This window comes from Lutra lutra, chromosome 7 (genome assembly GCF_902655055.1).
Source record: "Lutra lutra chromosome 7, mLutLut1.2, whole genome shotgun sequence".
NCBI classification, from domain to species: domain Eukaryota; kingdom Metazoa; phylum Chordata; class Mammalia; order Carnivora; family Mustelidae; genus Lutra; species Lutra lutra.
In genome coordinates this window covers 70,919,953-70,947,865 of record NC_062284.1, presented here as the reverse complement: position 1 = coordinate 70,947,865, position 27,913 = coordinate 70,919,953, and the positions used below count along the sequence as shown (strand labels likewise).

Sequence of the window (27,913 nt, the reverse complement as noted above, 5' to 3'; positions counted from 1 at the left end):
ACAAGAATACAATAATAGTAGGGGATTTTAACACTCCCCTCACTGAAATGGACAGATCATCCAAGCAAAAGATCAACAAGGAAATCAAGGCCTTAAATGACATACTGGACCAGATGGACATCACAGATATATTCAGAACATTTCATCCCAAAGCAACAGAATACACATTCTTCTCTAGTGCACATGGAACATTCTCCAGAATAGATCACATTCTTGGTCCTTAATCAAGTCTCAACCAGTATCAAAAGATTGGGATCATTCCCTGCATATTTTCAGACCACAATGCTCTAAAGCTAGAACTCAATAACAAGAGGAAATTTGGAAAGAACCCAAATACATGGAGACTAAACAGCATCCTTCTAAAGAATGAATGGGTCAACCAGGAAATTAAAGAAGAATTGAAAAAATTTATGGAAACAAATGATAATGAAAACACAACGGTTCAGAATCTGTGGGACACAACAAAGGCAGTCCTGAGAGGAAAATATATAGCGGTACAAGCCTTTCTCAAGAAACAAGAAAGGTCTCAGGTACACAACCTAACCCTACACCTAAAGGAGCTGGAGAAAGAACAAGAAAGAAACCCTAAACCCAGCAGGAGAAGAGAAATCATAAAGATCAGAGCAGAAATCAATGAAATAGAAACCAAAAAAACAATAGAACAAATCAACGTAACTAGGAGCTGGTTCTTTGAAAGAATTAATAAGATTGATAAACCCCTGGCCAGACTTATCAAAAAGAAAAGAGAAAGGACCCAAATAAATAAAATCATGAATGAAAGAGGAGAGATCACAACGAACACCAAAGAAATACAGACAATTATAAGAACATACTATCAGCAACTCTACGCCAACAAATTTGACAATCTGGAAGAAATGGTTGCATTCCTAGAGACATATAAACTACCACAACTGAACCAGGAAGAAATGGAAAGCCTGAACAGACCCATAACCAGTAAGGAGATTGAAACAGTCATCAAAAATCTCCAAACAAACAAAAGCCCAGGGCCAGATGGCTTCCCAGGGGAATTCTACCAAATATTTAAAGAAGAACTAATTCCTATTCTCCTGAAACTGTTCCAAAAAATAGAAATGGAAGGAAAACTTCCAAACTCATTTTATGAGGCCAGCATAACCTTGATCCCAAAACCAGACAAGGATCCCATCAAAAAAGAGAACTACAGACCAATATCCTTGATGAACACAGATGCAAAAATTCTTGCCAAAATACTAGCCAATAGGATTCAACAGTACATTAAAAGGATTATTCACCACGACCAAGTGGGATTTATTCCAGGGCTGCAAGGTTGGTTCAACATCCGCAAATCAATCAATGTGATACAACATATTAATAAAAGAAAGAACAAGAACCATATGATACTCTCCATAGATGCTGAAAAAGCATTTGACAAAGTACAGCATCCCTTCCTGATCAAAACTCTTCAAAGTGTAGGGATAGACGGCACATACCTCAATATTATCAAAGCCATCTACGAAAAACCCACCGCAAATATCATTCTCAATGGAGAAAAACTGAAAGCTTTTCCGCTAAGGTCAGGAACACGGCAGGGATGTCCGTTATCACCACTGCTATTCAACATAGTACTAGAAGTCCTAGCCTCAGCAATCAGACAACAAAAGGAAATTAAAGGCATCCAAATCGGCAAAGAAGAAGTCAAACTATCACTCTTTGCAGATGATATGATACTATACGTGGAAAACCCAAAAGACTCCACTCCAAAACTGCTAGAACTTGTACAGGAATTCAGTAAAGTGTCAGGATATAAAATCAATGCACAGAAATCAGTTGCATTTCTCTACACCAACAACAAGACAGAAGAAAGAGAAATTAAGGAGTCCATCCCATTTACAATTGCACCCAAAACTATAAGATACCTAGGAATAAACCTAACCAAAGAGACTAAGAATCTATACACAGAAAACTATAAAGTACTCATGAAAGAAATTGAGGAAGACACAAAGAAATGGAAAAATGTTCCATGCTCCTGGATTGGAAGAATAAATATTGTGAAATTGTCTATGCTACCTAAAGCAATCTACACATTTAATGCAATTCCTATCAAAGTACCATCCATTTTTTTCAAAGAAATGGAACAAATAATCCTAAAATTTACATGGAACCAGAAAAGACCTCGAATAGCCAAAGGAATATTGAAAAAGAAAGCCAAAGTTGGTGGCATCACAATTCTGGACTTCAAGCTCTATTACAAAGCTGTCATCATCAAGACAGCATGGTACTGGCACAAAAACAGACACATAGATCAATGGAACAGAATAGAGAGCCCAGAAATAGACCCTCAACTCTATGGTCAACTCCTCTTCGACAAAGCAGGAAAGGATGTCCAATGGAAAAAAGACAGCCTCTTCAATAAATGGTGTTGGGAAAATTGGACAGCCACATGCAGAAAAATGAAATTGGATCATTTCCTTACACCACACACGAAAATAGACTCAAAATGGATGAAGGATCTCAATGTGAGAAGGGAATCCATCAAAATCCTTGAGGAGAACACAGGCAGCAACCTGTTCGACCTCAGCCGCAGCAACATCTTCCTAGGAACATCACCAAAGGCAAGGGAAGCAAGGGCAAAAATGAACTATTGGGATTTTATCAAGATCAAAAGCTTTTGCACAGCAAAGGAAACAGTGAACAAAACCAAAAGACAACTGACAGAATGGGAGAAGATATTTGCAAATGACATATCAGATAAAGGGCTAGTGTCCAAAATCTATAAAGAACTTAGCAAACTCAACAGCCAAAGAACAAATAATCCAATCAAGAAATGGGCAGAGGACATGAACAGACATTTCTGCAAAGAAGACATCCAGATGGCCAACAGACACATGAAAAAGTGCTCCACATCACTCCACATCAGGGAAATACAAATCAAAACCACAATGAGATATCACCTCACACCAGTCAGAATGGCTAAAATTAACAAGTCAGGAAATGACAGATGCTGGCGAGGATGCGGAGAAAGGGGAACCCTCCTACACTGTTGGTGGGAATGCAAGCTGGTGCAACCACTCTGGAAAACTGCATGGAGGTTCCTCAAAATGTTGAAAATAGAACTACCCTATGACCCAGCAATTGCACTGCTGGGTATTTACCCTAAAGATACAAACGTAGTGATCCGAAGGGGCACGTGCACCCGAATGTTTATAGCAGCAATGTCTACAATAGCCAAACTATGGAAAGAACCTAGGTGTCCATCAACAGACGAATGGATAAAGAAGATGTGGTATATATACACAATGGAATACTATGCAGCCATCAAAAGAGATGAAATCTTGCCATTTGCGACGACGTGGATGGAACTAGAGGGTATCATGCTTAGCGAAATAAGTCAATCAGAGAAAGACAACTATCATATGATCTCCCTGATATGAGGGAGAGGAGATGCAACATGGGGGGTTAAGGGGGTAGGAGAAGAATAAATGAAACAAGATGGGATTGGGAGGGAGACAAACCATAAGTGACTCTTAATCTCACAAAACAAACTGAGGGTTGATGCGGGGAAGGGGTTGGGAGAGGGGGTGGGGTTATGGATATTGGGGAGGGTATGTGCTATGGTGAGTGCTGTGAAGTGTGTAAACCTGGCGATTCGCAGACCTGTACCCCTGGGGATAAAAATATATGTTTATAAAAAATAAAATTAAAAAAAAATGAGTGGGGTGAGCTCTGATGTAAATGATGGACTTTGGGGGACTGTGATTTGTCAGAGCAGGTTCACCAGTTTTAACAAATGTGCCACTCTGTTGGGGGTACTCATAATTGGGGAGTTGGTTCCTGCAAGGGGGCAGGGGCTTATGGAAAAATCTTTCTTCAGTTAATGTTGCTGTGAACCTAAAACAGCTCTAAGAAGATAAGTCTGTGGAAAGGGGTGGCTGGGAAAAGTGGTGGGAGGAGAACAAATGTATATTTAGTAGAATAAGCATATAAATGTCAGAATTTAAGCAGATTTTAACAAAAAGCCCCACTTCTGAGGCTGGGTCAAGTTCATAGGAGGCAAAATCATTGCCAAATCTCCAGTAGTGTCATTGGAAAAATTTTTTAAATTGTTTTTACAATATCAATTTTGATAAAACCTTGATGACCCTTTTTTTGTTTTGTTTTTTGTATAGTTCCGAAACTCCCTTCACCTGCTAATGGAGACCCTCAATGCCACTACCCCTCACTATGTGCGTTGCATTAAGCCCAATGACTTCAAGTTTCCATTCACGTAAGTGTTTCTCAACTACTGAATTAGAAAGCATCCAATTCTTATAAGGATTCCCATACTAACAGAAGGAAAAAATTATTTGGGTAAATCATGTTTTATAGAGGGAAATCACTAGTTAATAGATATTTTTGGGTTTTTTTGTTGTTTTAGTTTTCATTTCCTTTGGAGAATATGATAATAAAATAGCAGCTGGCCTTTTGAAGATTTTTATTTTTTTTATTTTTTTTTTTTTAAGATTTTATTTATTTATTTGACAGAGAGAGATCACAAGTAGACGGAGAGGCAGGCAGAGAGAGAGAGAGAGGGAAGCAGGCTTCTTGCTGAGCAGAGAGCCCGATGTGGGACTCGATCCCAGGACTCCGAGATCATGACCTGAGCCGAAGGCAGCGGCTTAACCCACTGAGCCACCCAGGCGCCCTGAAGATTTTTAAAAGTTGAGGTCAACCAGGCATTTCTAGTTTGACTTTCTGTTTAGAATCTACTGTAATTCAAGATCTTTCTGGGCTTTTGCTTATTTGGACATTAGTTAAAACCAGAGCCCTGTGGAATAAGGCTGCCTTGGTGAAGGTTCACAGTTCTCTCTGCTACTTTCCAGCTGTTGAAATCCTCAGAGTCTCTCTACTATTACCAACTGTCTGCCCCTACATCAAATATCATGTATGAGGGGGAAGTTTTTTTTTTTTCCTCAAAATGGACATTTTTCTCTAATTTTAAAAGTAATGCACATGCATTGTAAAAACAGTTTTTAAAAAATATAAAATAGCATAAAAAATTGAAAAACGTTCATGATACACTGAGATGACTGGTATTAACTCATATACATCCTTCTTGACCAACCAACATCCCTTCTTTCCTTGCTGTGGTATGTGGGTATGTGTGTGTGTGAGAGAGAGAGAGACACTAATCAGAGGGGCTTGTGCTGTAATTGTGGTTTTGTGTCTGCTTTTAACTCAATAAATTGTGGATGTTTTACAAGTTAGTAAATAAAAATCCACATCATCATTTTAATGACTACATAGTTCTCATTGTATAGATATGCTATCATTTATTTAAATTATTCCCTAAATGATGAACATTAAGGTTATTCCCACTATGATATGATAAGTATACTTTGCCAAACATTCTTATATATTTGCCTAATTATCTTCTTAGGATAATCTATTTCTAGAAGGGGAATTTGTAGGTCAGATTAGGCACATTTACCAAAGGTTGTAACTCCAACTCCCACTGCATAGGGAATGAGGGCTCATTTTCCTACACCCTGCCAACCCTGCCCTCTGAGATTCTGCCTTAGATGCAGGGGCAGTTATGAAAGACTTATATCCTCCTGATTGCCCAAGAAGCCCTTTCTGGAGGGAATGGGAGGCCGAAAAAGCAGCCACCGCCTGGGCGGGCCACTCTCCTGGACAACCTCAGGGGCCATTACCTTCCATCAACCAACGCCATCTCCTACGGCCAACAGAACACTTGAGAGGACAGCACAGCACAATGCTTGGATAGGGTGCTCAGGGCTTAACTGGGGGAGTACATTCAGCAAGGGCAGGACTTGCTACTTCCTCTCTTAGTGTCAGTGTAATGTTCAGATGCCATTTGTCTAGAGTAAAATAAACAAAGTATATAAGATATAGTACAAAATGAAAATAATTGTTATTGGTGTAGACACTATAAATCCTTTGTATGTACCCACAAAGTTGAATAGAACTTTTAGAACAGCAATATTAAAAAATAATAATTGGATGAGGTGTATTTAATTTGTTCTTAGAGAAATCTCCAGAGTTGGCCAGTCTTTATTCTAAGGAAGCTATATATGGTGAGCTAAAGAAACAAGAGAACAGCTCACCACAGCAAGCCATTTAATAAATAAGAGCAAAGTATTGAGGAGTTTTAGGTTTCTTAAAATATGCCCAGTGGTATTTGTTACAGGTGTGTGGTGTGAACTACAGATCCTATTTATGGCTCTGCTCTTTATTTTACTGCTAATTGTCTCCTCCCCCCAGAGTTTGCCGTTGTGATCTCTGCTCCAACTTTTGAATGCTTTCTTTTTTAATTTCTCCATTTGGCTCCTTACAAAAGAGTTTGCTCTCTGGACTGAGGAGGGTAATTTGTGGCTGCAGCCAAGCTTCTTTGTGTGTCACTGATGTTCCCTTTTACACGTAGGTTTGATGAGAAGAGGGCCGTGCAACAGCTGAGAGCATGTGGTGTCCTGGAAACCATCCGAATCAGTGCAGCGGGTTTCCCCTCACGGTGAGCGCGGCCGGTTTCATATGGAAGGGACCCTCTGGGAGAGACTCTTACCTTTTCCGGTAAGCTGATGGGAGTTGTTTTCATACAGGTGGACCTACCAAGAATTTTTCAGCCGCTACCGTGTCCTAATGAAGCAAAAGGATGTGCTGAGTGACAGAAAGCAAACATGCAAGAATGTGTTAGAGAAACTGATACTGGTAAGAAGGATTTTCATTTATCTTCATCTGAACAGATACTGGCCAAGGGCCTTGTGATTATAAGGTTTGACAGCCCTGGGAAATCCAAATACTACTAATCCAGATTATTTGGAGTTGGGAGGGTGGGGCCACACTGTCTCAGAGGTCAAGGCTCACTGTGCCTAAGATGCTAGACCTAGTGAGGGGGATGGTATACTTTCAGGAAACAGGACGGTGAGGTCTGGCGAGGTCTGGACCCAGACTTGAGACACACACCTTTTAGAGTTTGATCATTATCAATAAAAGTTCATCTCATACTTATTTATGGAAGATATCAGGCCAGATACTGTGTGATTAAGAAAAAGCAAGTCTTGTCCTAAGATAACATAGTCTGTCTTGGAAATTCATGCATTTTAGAGATAAGTATAGTAAGCCTTAGTGTCTGTCAAATACTAAAGAAGTCACAGGAAGGCAAAGCCACATGTACTGTGGGAAGGAGGAACAATTTCATGGAAGAGGCATGTTTTGAGTTAGGCCCTGAAGAATTGGTAAGATTGTATAAAAGCAGAAGGACATCCTAATATGTGTGAAGAAGTAGGAAAGCATAGAATTTGCTCATAAAACAGTAAAGTGCTTTTTTATTGTTGTTTTGTTTTGTTTTGTTTTGTTTTGTTTCAGTATAAGATTGATACATGGAACAGTAGGGATTTGGTTAAGAAATATAGGTTGGTGTTTGAAAAGTCTTGTATGCCAAACTAGGGAGTTCTCAAACTTCAGAATGCATTTTAGTCACCTGGACGGCTTGTTAAACTACAGATTACTGAGATAGCCTGCAGAATTTTTGATTCAGTAGGTCTGGGATGGGCCCAATAATATGCATTTCTAACAAGTTCCCACATGATGCTGATGCTGTTCTAAGGACTCCATTTTGAGAACAGGTACTCTAGTTCATGAAGAACTTAAGATTCATGAAAGGTTTTTTAAAGATTTTATTTATTTATTTATTTAGCACAGAGAGAGCGAGAGAGAGAGAGAGAGAGAGAGAAAACACAAGCAGGGGGAGTGGGAGAGGGAGCAGCAGGCTCCCCACCAAGCAAGGAACCCAATGCAGGGCTCGGTCCCAGGACCCGGGGATCATGACCCCAGCCGAAGGCCGTTGCTTAATGACTTAATGACCAGGCGCCCCATAAAAGGTTCTTTAAAAAATATTTTCATTTGTTTTACACTAGTTTGAATGGATTACCTCACTTAGAGGTAATTAGTCCTAATTACTGACTATTAACTAAATGTAATATCTCTTCTTTGGTAATAATAACTTGTGTTTTCCTTTGGAAGAACTAAGGCCACTTTCTTAGTAATATGTAAAAGGAATCATGTTTTTGGGTTTGTACCAACTCCTTTCTAACCTAGGTTCAGATGGGAATGGAGAGCAGAAAGTAGGAACAATCCTACACCCAGACCATGATGTCCCCAGACCACACCAGGTCTGGCTCAGGGCTGTGCAGGGCGGTGTGCAGAAGAGGCTGCTGGTAGAGGGGAGCAGGGGTGGAGCAGGGAAGCTGAGATGGGATAGGGAGATGGAGAGGGGAACCACCTTCTAGCCCTGCTTCTGTCTCCAGCTACGCTTCCTATGTAAGCTTTATGCATTTAAATTAAAATAATTTTAGGTGTTTTAGGTATATATGGGGATTTCTGATTTTTCTGGGTTTACATACAAGATAGGATGTTTACACTGTTTACACTGGAAAGTGATTTTCTTTGTTTTGCCTTATCAGATCATGGTAGTGATTACTATAAATAAATTCCATTCTTCTTTTGACATGAGCATGGTTAATAAGCTGCATCCTTCCAGATAAGGTGGATAAGAACGTGGTAGACGAAAAATAGCATGTGTGTCTGTGTTTACTGCTCTGCTCTGCTTGTAATCAAAGTCGATGAGCTATACAAGTGATTATGTTCTTATAAAAGGAGTTTTAAAATTTGTAGAAGGATTTTAGATACATTTATAGGATTGTGTTTACTTTCAGATACTGTTGATTAAAGACAACAGATAACTGTTGCAAATTTAACTCTTGATATGAGTATGCCAAGTTTTTGTTGTTTAATTCTTATTTTGTGTACATGGCTTCCTGCCTTATTCTTCATGCTGGTATTTTTGTCCCTTCAGCTTTCTCATGGAACATACAGCCTGATGTAATGCTTACAGCCTGAGTCAGTCAGAGCGAGTATCAGCGTCTCCATTTCCTTGAGATATTTAAAATGCAAACACTCAAATTGCCTATAACCCACAACCAAGTGTTTGGCCAGAGATAATAATTCCAGGTAGAATGATTCTGGAAAATAATTCTTAAACTACAGTTTTCCTTAAAATCCCTTTTATTTGCTTGACTTGCATAGGATAAAAAAATCTGGCTCCATTAGTTAATGGCAATATAGCCCAAGTTTTAGCTACTAGATTCGTCCCTTTACTGATTCTGCTTTTAGACATATCTTTTTCTCTTTTAGAAGTTCATTTATATAGTCATCATTTCTACTTCTGAGTATACAATTTCTTCCACAAAACAGGACAAGGACAAATACCAGTTTGGTAAGACAAAGATCTTTTTCCGTGCTGGTCAAGTGGCTTACCTAGAAAAACTGAGAGCAGACAAGCTGCGGGCGGCCTGCATCCGCATCCAGAAGACTATCCGAGGCTGGCTGCTGCGAAAGAAGTACCTGCGCATGCGCAAGGCGGCCATCACCGTGCAGAGACACGTGCGAGGCTACCAGGCCCGATGGTAGGTCTCTGGGTCGCCCCTCCAGCCTGACTCACAGCCCCGGACCTCGGACAGCCACCTGGTTCCTTGTCCAACCGAGGACAGTTTTCAGGGGTCTTCATGGTTGAAAGGCAGCACCCCACCTCTTCCTGTTTCAGAAAGGGACAGATTTACTCACAAGACAGTTAAATACCCTTATAAGTGATTTAGATTCATCATCAAAAAAATTACAAACTACTGCCTGCTCGCGTCCTCCGATTTTTTTTTTTTAACTTTTATGTGGGCTTGAAAAAATCATCTGTAAGTTAACACAGTCATGAGTATGTGCTGGTTAACAGTGATTCCACTGAAGAGTTTTCAGCAGCAATTAACTGAGGAGATCTGGAGGAGAATGAGACTTGAGTGTGATTTACGTATGGGGTAATTTTAATTTAGAACTATCAGTAGAGATGAATTAATGGTGAAGAACTTATGCCCAAACAGGTAGATGAGGGAGAAACATCACACATTAGCAATGGCTAGATGTAAGAAAGCTGGTGGTGATCAGTATGGGATTACTGTGGACAGCCAGTCAGCTGTGTAAAGGGGATATATCCTGGGGTAATGAGCCCTGTCCTAGAAAGAGAGAAGCTTTCTGAGCTTCATTTTCTTTACTGTAATATTGGGGAATGTGGGACATCCTACTTTTCTGGGTTAGGGAAGACTCAAATCAGAAAATGAATGCAAAACTATTTGGAGGAACTATAAATTGCCCTACAAATAAATGACTTAACATGTATAATAGTAGAATAATAACAATGGAGGTACTACTTATTCTGCTGAAGTTATTGGTGCTTTAAGTCTGTACAGAATGTAGTCTGGGTTTGTCTGATTACTGACTCTGCACCTCTCTTTTCTTTGGCTAGCTATGCTAAGTTCCTGCGCAGAACCAAGGCAGCAACCATTATTCAGAAGTACTGGCGCATGTATATAATCTGCAGGAGATACAAGATAAGACGATCAGCCACTATTGTTCTTCAGTCTTATTTGCGAGGCTACTTGGCCAGAAATAGATATCGCAAGGTGAGGCATTATTTCTAACTTTGTTTATTCATTCCATTAACATTAATCAAATTCCATATCTGTACAAAATACCACAGGGGTTCCTGTGGACATAGAAACTGAATGGAGGGCGCCTGGGTGGCTCAGTGGGTTAAGCCGCTTCCTTCGGCTCAGGTCATGATCTCAGGGTCCTGGGATCAAGTCCCACATCGGGCTCTCTGCTCAGCGAGAAGCCTGCTTCCCTCTCTCTCTCTGCCTGCCTCTCTGTCTACTTGTGATCTCTCTCTGTCAAATAAATAAAATCTAAAAAAAAAAAAAAAAGAAACTGAATGGAGATAACTGACAATTGAAATATATTTTTAAATATTAAATAAGTACATATATTTATTTATTTTTAAATTTTAAAAGTAACATAATGTGTTGTTGGTTTCAGAGAAACAGGTCTGTGATTCTTCAGTCTTACTTAACACCCAGTGTTCATTACAACACATACCCTCCCCAGTGTCCATCACCCAGTTACACCATCCCTCACCACCCTCTCCCCTCTGGCAATCCTCAGTTTGTTTTCTGAGATTCAGAGTCTCTTATGGTTTGCCTCCCTATCCGGTTTTGTCCTGTTTCAAAGTACATGTATTTGTTAACAGGGTAGTAGAAAAAATACCTTCCTTTTCCCCTTTATCTGAGTAATTTGAAAAAAAAGTAACCAAACTGATTTCCTGTGGCTGCTGTGATAAGTTACCAACAGCTTGGTGGCTCAAAACGACAGAAATGTGTTCTCTCAGAGTCCTGAGACCAGAAGTCTAAAATCAGTATCACTGGGCCAAAATCAAGACATCAGCAGGGCTGTACTTCCTCCAGAGGCTCTAACAGAGACTCCGTCTCTTGCCTCTTCCAGCTTCTGCCAGGTCACTGCCACTATCCCTTGTGTTTGTGGCCACATCACTCCAACTTCTGCCTCCATCCTCACATCTTCTCCTCTGTGTGTCTAACTTTGCTTCTCTTGTCTATTTCTTCTGAGAATGCTCGTGATGGATTTGAGGCCCACCTGGATAATTCATGATAATCCCCCATCTCAAGACCCTTAATTTTTTTAAAAAGATTTTATTTATTTGAGAGAGATGGAGTGTGAGAGAGAGCACAGGAGCAAGGGGAGGGAGAGGGCCAAGCAGGCTCCATGCTCAGCATGGAGCCCGAAAGCAGGTCTTGATCCCACAGCCCTGATCTCACAATCCTGAGATCACAACCTGAGCCGAATTCAAGAGTTGGAAGCCCAACTGGCTGAACCACCTGGATGCCCCAAGATCCTTAATTTAGTCACATCTGCAAAGACCATTTTCCCCAAACAAGGTAATCTTTACAGGTTCCAGGGATGAGGACCTGATGTCCCTGGGGGCCTTTATTCAGCCGACTATGAGGAGCTTTGAATAGGTAGAATATCTGACAGAGGGGTAGAGGATTGTACCAAGAATGAAACAGCCTTAGAAGAATTTAACATGGTGAAAAGGAAGTAAATTACATTAATGTGGTTAAAAGTTATATTGACTAGAATATGATACTCCAGCAATTTTTGACAAATAATCATTATATCTTGCAATAATCAACCTGACTAGATAACGGATCACCAGATTAATCTTAGTCCTTACCTCTGACAGTATATGATCTAATTGATGGAAGGTTTTTATCTCTCTCATTTTGGCAAAGTTTTGAGCTTGGCTTTAAGGTATATTCTCAATAAGCTGGAAATACAGTCTGGATCTTAGAGCTTGGTGGCATTCACCATTAGAAGGAACATCAGTAGAATGATTGGAGTGACATGTCTCTGGTCACAAGTAGTACATGGGTTTGTCCAGGTCCTTTTTATGTGTTTATCTTACTTTCTTATTGTGAAGTAATTTTATACAGCAAAGAAAATGGGAAATTAATGAGGCTTGAGTGAGCAAAACACATATAGCTGTGTTTTTTTGTTTTTTTGTTTTTTTTTTAAAGATTTTTATTTATTTATTTATCTGACAGACAGAGATCACAAGCAGGCAGAGAGGCAGGCAGAGGGAGAGGGGGAATCAGGCTCCCCGCTGAGCAGAGAGCCCGATTTAGGGCTCGATCCCAGGACCCTAGGATCATGACCTGAGCCGAAGGCAGAGGCTCAACCCACTGAGCCACCCAGGCCCCCATATAGCGGTGTTTTTGTTTTTTTTTTTTTTTTAAAGATTTTATTTATTTATTTGACACAGAGAGAGATCACAAGCAGGCAGAGAGGCAGGCAGAGAGAGAGGAGGAAGCAGGCTCCCTGCTGAGCAGAGAGCCCGATGTGGGGCTTGATCCCAGGACCCTGAGATCATGACCTGAGCCGAAGGCAGCGGCTTAATCCACTGAGCCACCCAGGTGCCCCTATAGCTGTGTTTTGAAGAAAATTTGAAAACACCTACTCCAGGTCTTTCTGCCCACACCTTCTGGAGCTCTTTCTCTACAGGCATGAGCTTTCAGGGAGGGGTAAAACCTTATTAAACTTGACGTTTTAGATACAACAAACTGGTTGCCCTCCTGAGATGTTACCCCTACCTGAGATGTTTTCCTCAGGGACATCTGAACTGGGTTGTGAGGCCTTCAGTGTAGCAGAGGCAGGCTCTGTCCAGCTCAGCTTCCAGTGTGACTAGACACGGTGCGGGTAGCACATTAGAGGCTAGCTCATATACAGGCCCGTAGCACCCCATCAGTGCTCCTTCTAGCTCTGTCCAGTCCGAGCTTCCCCTTCATGGGATTTGGGCATCCGAAACGGAGAGCAGGTGCCATTTAATTTCTCTGACTCACTGATGGACATGAGATTGAGAGTGGAAGCTCTAATTATATACTGTTTCCATTTGGCTGAAATTTCAGAAATGGACCAATGTCCAAAGTAACATGGAGAGAAGGAAATGGCATAGGAAAATTGGCATTAATAGCTTTGCCACTGTGTGCTGAGTTTTAAAGTCTGAAAGTGTCTGAAAACCTTCAGTTTCCATCATGGAGTCTTATCCATTTCGTCACTAGTCATCCAGATAAGGCAAGGGGCTCCCCTCGGGATTGTGATGCTCAGTGAGAGCTCGGCCTGCCGGCCTCACTGCAGCTTGATACACACTGACTGGCTGACTCAGCGGAGACTGAAGCCTGCCTTGGCATTAGGAGAGCAGCTGAAAAGGGCAGACTTCAGCTGCCAAAGGGACTGTTAAGGTCTCCAACAGACCTATGATTTTTTTGTATTTAAAACTTAGCCACTTCTTTCTTTTTTTTTTTTTTTAATATATATATATATATATATATATATATATATTTAAAGATTTTATTTATTTATTTGACAGACAGAGATCACAAGTAGGCAGAGAGGCAGGCAGAAGGAGAGAGAGGGGGATGCAGGCTCCCCGCCGAGCAGAGAGCCCGATGCGGGGCTCGATCCCAGGACCCTGGGATCATGACCTGAGCCGAAAGCAGAGCCTTAACCCACTGAGCCACCCAGGCGCCCCTAGCCACTTATTTCTTAAAGATATTCTCTAGAATGTTACATTATTTCTCTGTTAATCTAAAAACAGTTTATTAAACTACTGTCTATTGAATAGTTTTAGAGAGTTTTAAATATAAAAAGTTTCATAAGAGATACATTATTACATACATTTAAATATCAGTTGTATCACACAGGTTATTGCATAAAATTATAGACTTAGAAATACCTCAAGGTTTTGCTAATTTAATGTTTCTTAAAGTTCAAGAATTTTTTTTAAATTCAAGAATTGTTCATCATTTCTGGAAATTCTTTATACAATTCCTTCTTGATGGTCTTTACTGACAAATTCATCTCATAAGGCAACCTTGTTGCTATAAGTTGTTTATAGGTTTAGGGGAATATCTTTTTTTTTTCTTTTTTTAGAAAATACAATAGAAAGTCAAAATTAAGATTAGTTCACTTCAACTTTTATTTTCCTTTTAAAGCTCCATCCCTACCACTTTTGAATTTCATAAGTGGATTCCTGCTACATTTGAAATAGCAATGGGAAATCCTCACTAAAATAGCTTTCCTCAAATGAGGCAAACAAGAGTGTCATTTTTTGTTTGTTTGTTTCTGGGGGGAAAGGTGAATAAATCAGTAATAAACTTTGTAGTACCCCTTGTGTCAGCTTCTGTGGTGAGATTACTGGTCATACCTTGTGTCTTCAAGCATAGGTTTGTGATACATAAAATCCAGACCGTACAATACAGTGTTTGTATCCTTCCCTTTGGGTGGCATCTGGCTTCTCAGCCTGACATAGCTGGGTTGATGACGTTGAACCTCTAGTCTGGTCCAGGGTCGGACATTACCTGGACTTCCCTTTCTCCACAGATGCTCCGTGAGCACAAAGCAGTTATCATTCAGAAGTGGGTGCGGGGCTGGCTGGCTCGCAGGCACTATAGGAGGAGCACGCAAGCCATCATCTACCTCCAGTGCTGCTTCCGGCGGATGATGGCCAAGCGCGAGCTGAAGAAGCTCAAGATCGAGGCCCGCTCTGTGGAGCGCTACAAGAAGCTGCACATCGGCATGGAGAACAAGATCATGCAGCTGCAGCGCAAAGTGGATGAGCAGGTGTGTCTTTCTCGGGACCTCGGGGCGGGGGGCTGCCTGGGGGGGGGTCATGGAATGTGGTCAGCAGTGTCTCCCCTTGGCTTCACTTTTCAGTTGAAGCAAAAACGATAAAATAATAATGACAGAAATGTTGTTATGGAAAGAGTGACAAGCTCATAGGTAAGACTATACCTGCAAGGACGAAGGGAGGAAATTATTCTGAGAACACAGCCAGATATACAACATTCCAAACCTTTATGACCAAGAGTCGTATTGTACTTTGTACTTTATAAATCTCTTCCATCATTATCGTTCATCTGCATAAATTTTAAGGTTCCTTTTACAGATGAGTTGTTTAGCATTGAGATATGGTGCGAGAGGCAGAAAAATGTCCATTCTCCTGAGTAATGTACAGTCTATTTGCAGGGATAAAATTTGATTTCCTAGAGATAGTTACCAAGTAATATTTTAGCACATACAAATGATATAATAGTAATTAGTAATACATACATACTGAGGAGGGCAAAGAAAAAAAAAACAAAAACAAAGAAAACCCAGCAAACAGAATAAAGTGAGATTCATCAGGGAGAAGGAGGAATTTACCTGAATGGGAAGTGTTTTAAGGTAATAAAGAGATTTGTAAATAACTTGTGATTTTGAGCCCATTTTATCATTTTTCTGAATCATCTGCCTAGTGTATGGCTTTCAGTAGAACACTGATTTATATTCAAAAGCAAGTATAGATTTTTCTATCTCTGGTTTAAGAATCAGGAAATTAAGAATTTACTGTGGTAATTCACCTTGTGATCATGAGAAAATCACATCTATGTTGCTCATGATGTAAAACAGAATTAATTCTGCCTGTTCTCTCTTTGTATCACTTCAAGAGGTATTGATTATAAAGGTTGTGGTTAGTATTTTGGTTAGGTACGTTATCAATGCTAGGGTGATATAGCATGAATATGATGAATAAATACGGTTTTCTTAAAATACACTTGATGCTATATATACTTACTTATCGTTACTTATACGTGTGTATAAAAAGAACAAAGACTACAAATGCCTAATGGAGAAACTGACCAATCTGGAGGGAATATACACCTCTGAGACTGAGAAACTACGAAGTGACTTAGAGCGTCTCCAGCTAAGTGAGGAGGAAGCCAAGATTGCTACTGGACGGGTCCTTAGTCTGCAGGAGGAAATTGCCAAGCTCCGGAAAGACCTGGAACAAACTCAGTCAGAGAAAAAATCCATTGAGGAGCGTGCAGATAGATACAAACAGGAAACCGAGCAGGTGGGAACTAGTTTTCATATCCCCATATACTCTTTTCACAAAGGAAATGTGCTGTCGTCATGACCTGGCCATGTGGCCCAAGGTTGATTTCAGTTGAAGGTGAAGTAAAAATGTCAGTTTGTTTACTGTTCATTATTAGTGTTCTCCAAGCATGTCTCCCACTCAGTGGATGAGTAGTTGTAGGTCTTTTAGTAGAACCTTTTGACTCTAGTAAGAACAGAGGCAAAGCAGTGTTCTAAGAAGAGAATTAATGGCCAAGAACGTACTCCACACTCTTCTTTTTTAAATACAAAGGTCTGGGTGAAGTGTAGGCTCCTTTTTCTCCAAAAGGATTAACATGATTAAGAAGCCAATCAAGCAGTGAAATGTTGCTAGCTGATAGTAGAGATCTTTCTGGAAACCTGTAAGGCTGTGTGAGAGGTCCGAGTGGGAGAAGTCCAAATGTTTGCACACTGACTGTAGCCAGGAGCCGTGATGCAGATAGAATAGCAACAACAGTGCTTGTGGACTGGTGCTTTTACTTACAAGTTTATATCAAAACTTCATGAAATACAGAAAACATTACAATTCTCAAGCAGCACTGCAATGTATTGTTTAAACAAAATCAAAGTACCTCAACATAAAGCTTACTTGAAAAAAGTGATAGATTTTCATAAATTCCACTAGAATTACCATCTTTAAATTAAAACAGAGTTGACTGTTGGCTAAAACTATTGGCAAGACTCTCAATTTCCTGTGCTTTTTCTGTACTGACTTCTGAATAGATTTTTTTTTAAGATTTTATTTGTTTGAGGGGCGCCTGGGTGGCTCAGTGGGTTAAGCCTCTGCCTTCGGCTCAGGTCATGATCCCAGGTCCTGGGTTCGAGCCCCACATCGGGCTCTCTGCTCAGCGGGGAGCCTGCTTCCTCCTCTCTCTCTGCCTGCCTCTCTGCTTACTTGTGATTTCTCTCTGTCAAGTAAATAAAAATCTTTAAAAAAAAAAAAAAGATTTTATTTGTTTGAGTGCATGCATGGGATGAGGCAAGGGACAGAGGGAGAGAAAGAGAGAAACAGACTCCCCGCTGAGCATGGAGCTTGACTCAGGGCTCAATCTCATAACCCTGATATCACAACCTGAGACCAAACTGAAAGTCCGACTCTGCACCTACTACACCACCCAGGCGCCCCGTACTGCCTTCTGAATTTTAATAGGGCTCTCTTTCTCTCTCTCTGACCTCCTGAAAACTTTCTCTTTATAATTAAAGCTATTGCTTTAACATGTGACTCTTGATCTCAGGGTCACAGTTTGAACCCCACATTGGGCATAGAGTTTACTTTAAAAAGAGAGGAAGGAAGGGAGGGAGGAAGGGACGGAGGGAGGAAAAAAGCAAGCTATTACTTAAAGAGTTCCTTGAATTTATGCTTAGAGAAAGGAATTCAAATTTTACTCCACACAAGCACACATTTATGTCAAAGATGAACTAAGTAAACTGTAAACTTTGCGAAGTTTACCTTTGGTTTTAATTTTTGCTTCTTGGGAATCCTCATCCAACTGGGAACTAGAAAGTGAAAGGTCAATGTGTTTTGTGTGTAGGGTGTGTGTGTGTGTGTGTGTGTGTGTCTGTTGGGGAGCAAAATATACATACACGTAACATAAAATTTAGCACTTTAACCATTTTTAAGTGTACAGTTTTGTGACATTTAAGTACTTTCACACTGTTGTAAGGTCAATGCTTAAACATGGAATAAAAGGACTAGTTTGCAACCCTATAAAACTCTTAAGAGGAGATGAAAGGGAAATTCTCTTCCGCAAGACAGATAGCAGGGAGCTTCAGAAGGATTCCAGTGAATTCCAGAACCAAAATGCCCTTCATATCTTTCTTAACCTTCTTAATCTCTCTTAATACCTGAATCATGAGTACACCTAAGCTTTTGTTAGGCTTTTGAGGTGAGAAGGCATTTTCATTCTTTCAAGAGCAAATGCTTACTAGGTGCCAGACAGTTGCTAAATGCTCAAGGTACAAAGTAAAACAACAGCAATTTTCTCCATTCTCCAGGAATTGCTGGTCTATTAGGGAAGTAAAAGTAAATCATTTCTAAGGGCTATAATGAGGCACATCCAAGGCACATCAGGATCCTGTAGGAGAGACACCTAATTGCAAGGAGTTTCTAGGAAGGCTCTCTGGAGGGGTTAATGCTTGAGCCAAGTTCAAAAAAATGACTAGATGGACCTAGGCAAAGAAATGGCAGTGAAGAGGGCCTGTGGTGTGGTCTTTATGTTCAGTATGGGGCGTCCTCTGTCTACTGCAGCCATCTGAGTTGATTGTTTTATTTTATAGCTGGTATCAAGTCTAAAGGAAGAAAATACTTTGCTGAAGCAGGAAAAAGAGACCCTCAATCATCTTATCGTGGAGCAGGCTAAGGAGATGACAGGTAAGACTCACGTGGGTATAACTTGCTGTACTCCAGCCAAGTTCGGAGCAAAGTTTTATATGTTACAACTTTATTACAACAGCAATGTTTTTTTGTTTTTGTTTTTGTTTTTTGACAGAGATCACAGTAGGCAGAGAGACAGGCAGAGAGAGAGGGGGAAGCAGGCTCCCTGCTGAGCAGAGAGCCCGATGTGGGGCTTGAACCCAGGACCTGGGATCATGACCTGAGCCGAAGGCAGTGGCTTAACCCACTGAGCCACCCAGGCGCCCCTACAACAGCAATGTTTTAAAAAGTTGAGATTGTTATCAGTAAATTTAAGAAGTTCCAAGAGGCAAGCACTGTAAATATTTTGGTTGATTTAGTTGGTGAACTTGTAAATTTGGTCTTTCTATGCACAAATGTGAATTCATGTATGGTCAGTATCCTATGTAATTTTTTAAAAAATTAATTTTGTTCTGCATGTATGATTTATTGGTTATGACTTATAGGATTCTATTGAATTAGGAAGAAATCGTGAGCTAGCATGTGTATGTGTCTATATGTATTTATTTATTTTTTCCTAAACCAATGGATATTATTCTCCCAAGATCAGTTACTCTTTTCCACCTAAAAAAAAGGACAAGTCTAATTTTTTGAGTAGAGAACTAACTAGATGTGAACATTTATTCTATTAGCTATTTGTGAGATAGGTAAGAATGATGGTAATTTACAAGGAGTCTACATGTATATAAATGTGGGCTAAGAAGATATGGGTTGAAGCTATAGAAATTGGTGGGGGAGACAGAGTGAAAGAGATGGATTAGAGTGAGGATATAGTAAATGAAGAGAATCACCAGAATGTTATCCTTTTTGATGTGGTATTCAAAAAAGGAATAACAGTTTTCTAAAGTATTGAGATGATGTATTATGACAATAACGGTGTGTTATTACTGATGAGGAAACTGAGGGAGAAAAGTACCTATTTATGAGTAAAATTAATGAGATCAGTTGTTAGAGTGTTAAATTTTAAATCTCAGGTAGGATGTGCTGAAAACAAATTGAGGTTAAAGATTAAAGACAGGGGGTGCCTGGGTGGCTCAGTGGTTAAGCCACTGCCTTCGGCTCAGGTCGTGATCTCAGGGTCCTGGGATCGAGTCCTGCATCGGGCTCTCTGCTCAGCAGGGTGCCTGCTTCCCTCTCTCTCTCTGCCTGCCTCTCTGTCTACTTGTGATCTCTCTCTGTCAAATAAATAAATAAAATCTTAAAAAAAAAAAAAGATTAGAGACAGGAAGAAATAGGCCTTAAGGTATCCATTAAAGCTATGATGATAAGAGAACCCCTTGTGCTTTCCCCCCCACTATGTCTTCCCTTCCAGTTAAAGGGCATATTGTAAAGGAAAGAGAAGAAATCTGGAATTAAGCCTTATAGGATGACCACAAGTAAAGGATAAGGTGAAGAAAAGAAATTAGAAAAAAAAGTTGATAGGGGATATTAAAAACAGTCACTAAAGACATGGAAAGAAGGCTGCTAGGATGCAGAATGTGATGGAAAGATCCAGAATGACAAGAATACTTGAAGAACAAAGAACTAACATGAGATTTGCCTAGAGAAGCTTTCTTGGTAGCCTTAGGCAGCTTCTGCAAATTGGTAAGACCAATTCTGCAAATTGGTAAGAATAAAAGGAAATTTATGGAATGTGATAGGGAGGAGAAATTCTTTCATTCCTTCACTCACACATTATTAAAGCCCTATACTAGGGAAGCACTGTGGTGGGCACCAGGGAAGCAGTTGTGACAAGACACTTGCAGCCCTCACCCTTACAGAACTACAAGAGAAAGAAATGGTGAAGCAGTTGGATCAGGCAGGGCAGGCTAAGATTTAGCCATGATACATGAGAATAAAATGGGCCATGTAAATGTTAGGAAGCTTGATATTTATAAATGTGACTGGTTGGCTTATTTAGGTAAAACATACAGCTGAGATCTGAGGCTGTTTACTTTGCTTTATCTGCAGTCAGGAGCTCATCTCCTATCTCCAGATGACGTTCCAGGCAAATGTGAGCCACTAGCAACAGAGACAGCAGAGCGGGGTGGTAAATGGAAAGGTCGAGGTACCCCCGGCAACACACAAAAGATGTGACACAGATGACCAGGCGTGGGGGTCTTATCTGGTTAGAAATGGGGGAATGATAGGACTGTGGAGGGTCAACATGCTGGAAATATTGTAAGATCTCAGGCTAGAGAGTGAGGTGAGCAGAGCGTTGACATAGGACATGGACAGCTGGGTTTGCTAAGAAGTCACTGCTGCCTCAGAGATCTGAGGAGTATCTCTGACTTTTTGACAGAGTACACTAATTTGGACAAAAGAATTTTATGATAGCCTGAAACAGAATATTGAAATAAAGAATACTTTAGTTACTAAACAATGCCTGGTGAAAGTTTATCAAGGATATGCTATAACCAGTGAATGATCTAGTGGCACTGAATCCTTAGTACATGGAAGAACTCAGTAGATGATTGTTGTTATTCACAAACTTTTTTTTTTTTTTTGGTCATATTTGCTCTTTCCCTATATTCAGTAAGATACTCTTCATAGTTTGTGGCGCTAGAAGTAAAACACTTTGCAGAGAAACTGGAAGTCAGTGAACATGTTTGTCCTGTTGAATTCTGGAGAGCCATCTTTGTTATGCTTTCCCATCTTCTTTCTTTCAGAGACTATGGAGAAGAAGTTAGTAGAAGAAACAAAACAACTGGAACTCGATCTTAATGATGAAAGGCTGAGATACCAGAACCTTCTGAATGAGTTCAGTCGCTTAGAAGAACGATATGATGACCTCAAGGAAGAGATGACTCTGATGGTGGTGAGTCAAACACTTGCTTTTTTGAAAATGAAAATATTTAAGCGCATACAAAAGCAGATAGAACAGTGGAATGAATCCCATGTACTTCATGTACTCATGATCCAATTCCAACACATTTCTACCCCTACTCTACCCTCCTTTGCACATTGTCCAATGGTTTGAGTTGTTGTAAAGCAAATCCTGCAAATCATCTAACTTTATTTGTGAATACTTTGTAAAGTCAAACACTTTAAAGACTGGGCCATACACTTTGTCATATACACTGGGTGACTTCATGTAAAATTTTCATATAAAACAAATATTTATATAATTGAGTATTTACTGGTTTTTGTTGTGATTGCAAAGATAGATTCCTACAAAAAGAAAATTCAGTCTCTATTTTTACAAATTATCTTATCTATTTCAAGAACTCTCTCCATCTACCAACATACCTTTTGTACTTTAAATAGTTCTACACAGTCTCTCTGTTCTACTTATCCTACTGTCAGGAGACAAAGTGTTCCCTAGCTCTCTGGTTCCCTGTAAGTATCAGCCTTGAGGGTAACCTCATGGTACAAATAGCTAGAAATGCTCTGAAATATCTCTTATAAAAACAAGATAATTTGAGATCTGTGGCATAGAATATTTGCTTCAAATTTTGCTTCTATCTGGATCCTTTGACAACGTTTTTAAAAATGTAACATTTAAAAAGTCAAAATGAAGGAGATTATGTAACACAAGTGAAATCAATTTGTCACTTGGAAGAGAGAAAACCTGGTCTCAAAGAGGTTAAAAAGCTAATTTACATTCCGCAATTTCTGTTATTTCAAACCTTGCTACTCTATCGATAGCAATGATTTATATGTGACAAAACGAAATTAGAAATAAGAGTAGGTCACCGTTACTCTTACTGACAAACCAGAAGGACAAATCAGTATGTCTTGTCTTCCTTGATCTCCTTGCTGCACTTGGCCTTGTTGAAATCTTTCCTCCTTCACATTCTCCCATTTTTAGCTTTCTTTGTTAGAGTCCTTTTCTTCTGTATTGGAATATCATGCTCCCCAGAGTTCCATTCTTGGATGTATTTTAATTCTATTTACTGAATAACTATGCCAATATTTGTGGTGAATCTATGCTTTGATTATAGTTAGAGCTAAGTTTCGTGTCCTATAAGGTGTTTCGAGAGCCACTAGTTACTTGGGATATTAAGTGGCATTGGGAAAAGAAATGATCAGGATCATATAAATGTAGGAATCACTAGTTGAAACAAAGAGATTGTTTTTCCTACAGAATTTCCTGGATTCTTTAGTACTGCATGCCTGGTTAAAAAAAAAATACTGCATTCCTTGGGAACCTCAGAAAATAAAATGAGAGAAACATGTGCCATGTAATCATCACTTTCTGAGCACATTCTGGGAAATATCTGTGAGGTTAATGGGTCTCCTCCTTAGAGAGGTAGCCATGTCTAGAAAAGACCCTCCAGCAGTAATGGCCATCCTCCAGCAACTTAGCAGGGATGTTCTTTCCCACTGGGCAAGTCTCTGCCTGCTAGCCATTCTGTTCCCAGCAATGTTGTAGAAAAAAGATGTAATCGAGTTCCTCTCCCCAGTGTGCCTGTGACTCATTGTCATTCCCCTTGGTTGACAAAATGGGCAGAGGGAGGGGAAAGGAAAATAGCAGAGGAAGGAAGATCAGAGTCTGCTTGCTTCCTACTGCTTGAGACCTACTCTTCAGTAGGTCTCCTTTCCCAGCTCCAGATGCAGCCAAGATTGCAGTCTTTAAGATGTTTGCCAAGAATTGAAGAGAATTTAAAAATGGACCTTATAATTTAAGATTAATTAAATAATAGCAATATCTTATTTTAATGTGTAGGTAGAAGCTTCACAACTGACAGATGGGTACTTGGCTCATATTTCATTGACGCTGTTCTGCAGATGGAGCGCTCACGGCCACAGTGCTTAGGTTAGGAAGCCTTAGTGGTAAATGGAGTCCTCAAATGGATGGCAGGAGACTTTGGGGAGGGGAACTGATAGACTGCCGCAGGACCTCTGGGGATCTGCATAGTAACACAGGGGCCAAAGTTCACGCTGCCGCCCGATTACCAGGGTCTAGATTTGTTGGCCCTGATACCAGGAAGTGCTGTAGGATTTTCCTCCAGGGACATTCAGTTGTAGAGTAGAGGCAAGGAAGAAGATACTAAATCCAGGGCCAAGGAGATTCAAGCAGACACTGAAAGGGCAATGAGGCAATGGAACGCAGGCTTGTAAAGTGTTGCATGATTCATCCCCAGTAAGGAGGGAGTCCAGCATGTCAACAATGGGGTCATAAACCTTGACAGATGGAGTAAAACAGATTCAAGAAAAGAAGGAATTGTTGGAGACATGACAGATTAAATAAAAGAGGACGTACGAGATACAGATCTTGAAGGAGCACTTGATGATCAAGTAGGATGTTTGTTCTTGTAATTGAACAGCATATGGGTTAAAAACGTGGGGAACAAGGCCAGGCATAAGGGAGTTGTCACCTTACTGTCACCTTACTGCAGGGTCCTAACAGTGATGGAGCATCTTTTCAGGTGACATTTCTATGACATGTGGTACCTATGAGATTAGCATTCAGAGTGCTTATGGAAAACAGAGAAATTAAACAATTGCAGTCTGCAACATGAGTTGAATCCTTGTTATATGCCAAGCAGTATGCTAACTCTTTACTTGCACTATCCTATTTAATCTTCACATAAACCCTATTAGGCAGATAATACTATTATTCACCTTTTCCTGATGATGAAAGTGAGGCCTGGAGAAGCTGGGCAAGGGGCACATAAATGGCAGACCTGGAATTCCTACCCAGCTCCCTCTTACTTTAGACCCAGAGCATTTAACCACTGCCTTGTATCCAGAAGTTACATTAAATAGCAAATATACAGTGTTGCCTCTATTCAAACCTTAAGGTATCTGTTGTTTAGTGACACACACCTGAGGGAAAATAGAGGTCTCGCTCATCTTTAATAAGCTTATTAAAAAACCTTTGTCCAGGTATTTCTGAGGATCTATCTGTTTCTCTTAATGGTGCAACTAATTTATTAATATTCACCTTCCCATACAACCGTTGGCTAGGAAATTTGTGTGAGGTTGTTTGTGTACGTACACAGTAAATCCAAGTGCCTTTGACTTTATGTGGGGTGACTGTTCCTTTTAGTGTGTACCCTAGCTTCTAGGTAGTTTCAGAAGTTCCAGGGTTCTTGGGTCTTCCTTATATACTGGAGTACAGGTTGGGGTGGCAGGCTTTCATCTGGCCCTGGATGCTGGCTTTTCTTTGGTCATACGGATTGCTCTGCTCTGTAAGCTGGACATGGGAGAGAAAGAGGCAGAGAAGCTCTTTGGGACTCTGGCTCTTCCTGTGGCTGGGGGGAAGAGTAAAGGAAATTGGACAGGTCAGAAAAGCTTCCAGAGGTCCTTCTGAAGCTCCCAGAGCCAGTAACCCTGTGAGATGCAGGTCACTAAAACTTTCCACCTCTTCTGCAGGGGGGACCCTAGGAGTGAGGGGCACAAAATCCAGCCTTTTTATTGCTTCTCTCTTCAAGTCATTCTCTAACTCCTGAAATTGTTTAATTTCTCTGTTTTCCATAAGCATTCTGAATGCTAATCTCATAGGTACCACATGTCATAGAAATGTCACCTGAACTCCTGAATTAATAACCCCAGGATGTCAGAGGGTTCCTGGAGCAGCTTTCTTACCTCTCCTGCATGGCTCATCCTTCCCACTGCCGAATCCTGAGATTCAAGTTCATACACAAAAGTGACAGAAATTATAGTCACCTATGTAGAACCCCTCTCCTTTTTTCCATTTGTGCTCAAATACAATGGAGTAAGAATGATGATGCTATCATTAAACATATTTCATGAACTTTTTACTAAGTTTTATTTAATTGCAACACTGAAGTCAGTGTTTGATTGCTGAGGCATTATATACCTACACTTCACCCAGTGTGACTGGCCACTCACAACTTAAGAAATCCAAAGCAGGGGCTCCTGGGTGGCTCATTGGGTTAAGCATCTGACTTTGGTTCAGGTCATGATCTCAGGGTCCTGGGATCGGGCCCTGTGTCAGGCTCTCTGCTCAGCAAGGAGTCTGCTTCCCCCTCTCCCTCTTCCCCTAATCCTGCTCATGTGTCTCCTCTCTCTCTCAAATAAATAAATAAATGAAATTTAAAAACAAAACAACTCAAAGGGGACTCTGCTAATAATCATAGATGATTTTTGTTTGAGCATTTGGTTTTGTGACTTTTCTTGTCGTGCCCTGTTGGTGCCCTTCTGAGGAGCTCAGAAAGTGACCCTTTTGTGAGGGTTTGTTAAGGACAACATGGAACACACTGGGTATGAGAACAGCATGTCAGTGAGTGGGGATTAGACCCAAGTTGAAGTGAGTGCTGTTTTACTATAACTAGTTTAATTATATTATGTTAACTTACGTGGTTTATCTGCCTTGCAGAATGTGCCCAAGCCTGGACACAAGAGAACAGACTCCACGCATAGCAGCAATGAGTCCGAATACACCTTTAGCTCTGAAATTGCAGAAACCGAAGATCTGCCATTGAGGACAGAGGTACATTTTAGATACCTGTCACTATAAGTAGGTTGTGACCATGCCGTTCAGAGAGAACATTTCTATTGCAGAACAGAGCTCATTTGCCTATAAATGTAATAGTTGTTTCAAACTCTTTCTATTTCATAAGTGATCAATGGGTGCTTAATTAGCTTATTAATTATTACTTATATTTTCTTATATGTACATATATACTTATAGATGTTTTTTGATCAATAGACATTTTAATTTTTAATGTAATTCTGAAAACCAGATTTTCCCTTTTGTAATTTTAACATACCCCATTACAAAAAAACACAGCCTGTTATGAATTTCAGACTGAGGTAGATTATTTTAATAATAAGTCTTTTGTCCTTGAATATTATAAATAACCAATGCCCAAGAGTTTAGCAAGATTGCTGCCTCCGTTTGATGACAGTTTTTACCAATGTAATATTTGTCTACAAAAATGTAAGAAAATAGCTCATAAATCTGCCTTAGTGTTTGTGTTATGTGGTATGAAACCAAAATAGCACATTACTGTAACTCCAAGAGTACAGTGACTTTAAGTTAGATTGTTCCCAAATCAATTCTCAGATCTTCTTTTCAAACATGCTATTAGTTTCACTAACGCATAATTCAGGCACTACTCTTCTATTTTTATATCATATTCTGAGAAAATGGCCAAGTCAGAAATAGACTGCTTCTGGCAGAACAGCCGAAGAAAACTGAATGATTCTTTCCTTTCTTGTCTTAGTTTTACTCAGGAATGAAGAATTTCTGCCACCTCGTTCTGTTCATTTTTAGGAAAAGTATCATATAGTTGGAATCATACATACAAGAACCCTAAGTTAACTTATCCAAGGTCACAGCGTGTAAGTAGCTGAGCCAGTATTCTAATCGAGGCTGTTTGAAGCCTCATGCTCTGTCTGCTTCCTTGCATCCAGTCATTTTACACTGTGATTCTCCAGTCCGTTTCTCTCTGTAGCTGACGTTAGCTTGCAGACCACTGATGGAGCAGGATGGCCACTGCACAGCGGGATAGAGGTGGTGCCAGTCATTCACTGCTGTGTAATAAACCATCCCAAACTTCAGTGGTTTCAAACCACAGCAATTTATTCATGTTCACACTCTGAATTCTGACTGGGAGGTTCTCCTGCTGCACATGGGATGCACCTCCCTGCATCCCAGCCCAAGGAAGAGGACCTTGGGCCTCTGCAAGCAACTTCTCTGTTCAGTGGCATGGTGAATGCGCTCAGACAGTGTAAGAGCAAAAAATGCCAGGTCTTGTGGGGCCAGGCCCAGAACCAGCTCTGTGTCAGTTCTGCCACATTCTAGGTCATAGCAAATTACCAGGCCAGTGCAGACTCCGTGGAAAGGGAGTAGACCTCATTTCTTGATAGGAGAAAAGACATTTGCGTTGAGAGCAATCCCTGGTAACCATCTTTGGAGTACACCACAAAGTTAGACTTTGAAGGTTTCAGAATTACAACCTCTAGTGGATTTAGAGCCTCCAGTGGATCTGACAGTTTTAGGATTGCGTCCAGTGGGTCTTCATGGGATACTCACTCCCAGCAGTCCGAGGGAAGTATGTCTACGAACTATCGGTGCCAGTGTAACACAGCTTGAGCAGCTCCTGCTAGGGCCCGGGAAGCTGTGACAGAACGGCTGTGTCCACTGCAGGTTATTTTGTATTAAAATCAGGACAAAGAGACTTATTGATAGATTTGATTGAGGACATTATGTTTTTAATATCAAAAACTCTTCTGTGCTTTACC

At 40.4% G+C, this 27,913-nt stretch overlaps 1 protein-coding gene across 9 annotated transcripts in view; it reads left to right on the top strand.

Moving 5' to 3' along the window:
• The window catches only part of MYO5A (myosin VA), a 200,217-nt gene that overhangs the window by 124,697 nt on the left and 47,607 nt on the right, over positions 1-27,913 (top strand). For all 9 annotated transcript variants that reach the window (XM_047735857.1, XM_047735855.1, XM_047735853.1 and 6 more), the window contains 10 exons: positions 4,146-4,243; positions 6,401-6,487; positions 6,576-6,684; positions 9,229-9,440; positions 10,325-10,481; positions 14,809-15,048; positions 16,073-16,321; positions 18,640-18,733; positions 21,424-21,572; positions 26,043-26,156. In XM_047735857.1, the coding sequence (XP_047591813.1) occupies positions 4,146-4,243; positions 6,401-6,487; positions 6,576-6,684; positions 9,229-9,440; positions 10,325-10,481; positions 14,809-15,048; positions 16,073-16,321; positions 18,640-18,733; positions 21,424-21,572; positions 26,043-26,156 (1,509 nt within the window). The remainder of the gene's footprint in view (positions 1-4,145; positions 4,244-6,400; positions 6,488-6,575; positions 6,685-9,228; positions 9,441-10,324; positions 10,482-14,808; positions 15,049-16,072; positions 16,322-18,639; positions 18,734-21,423; positions 21,573-26,042; positions 26,157-27,913) is intronic.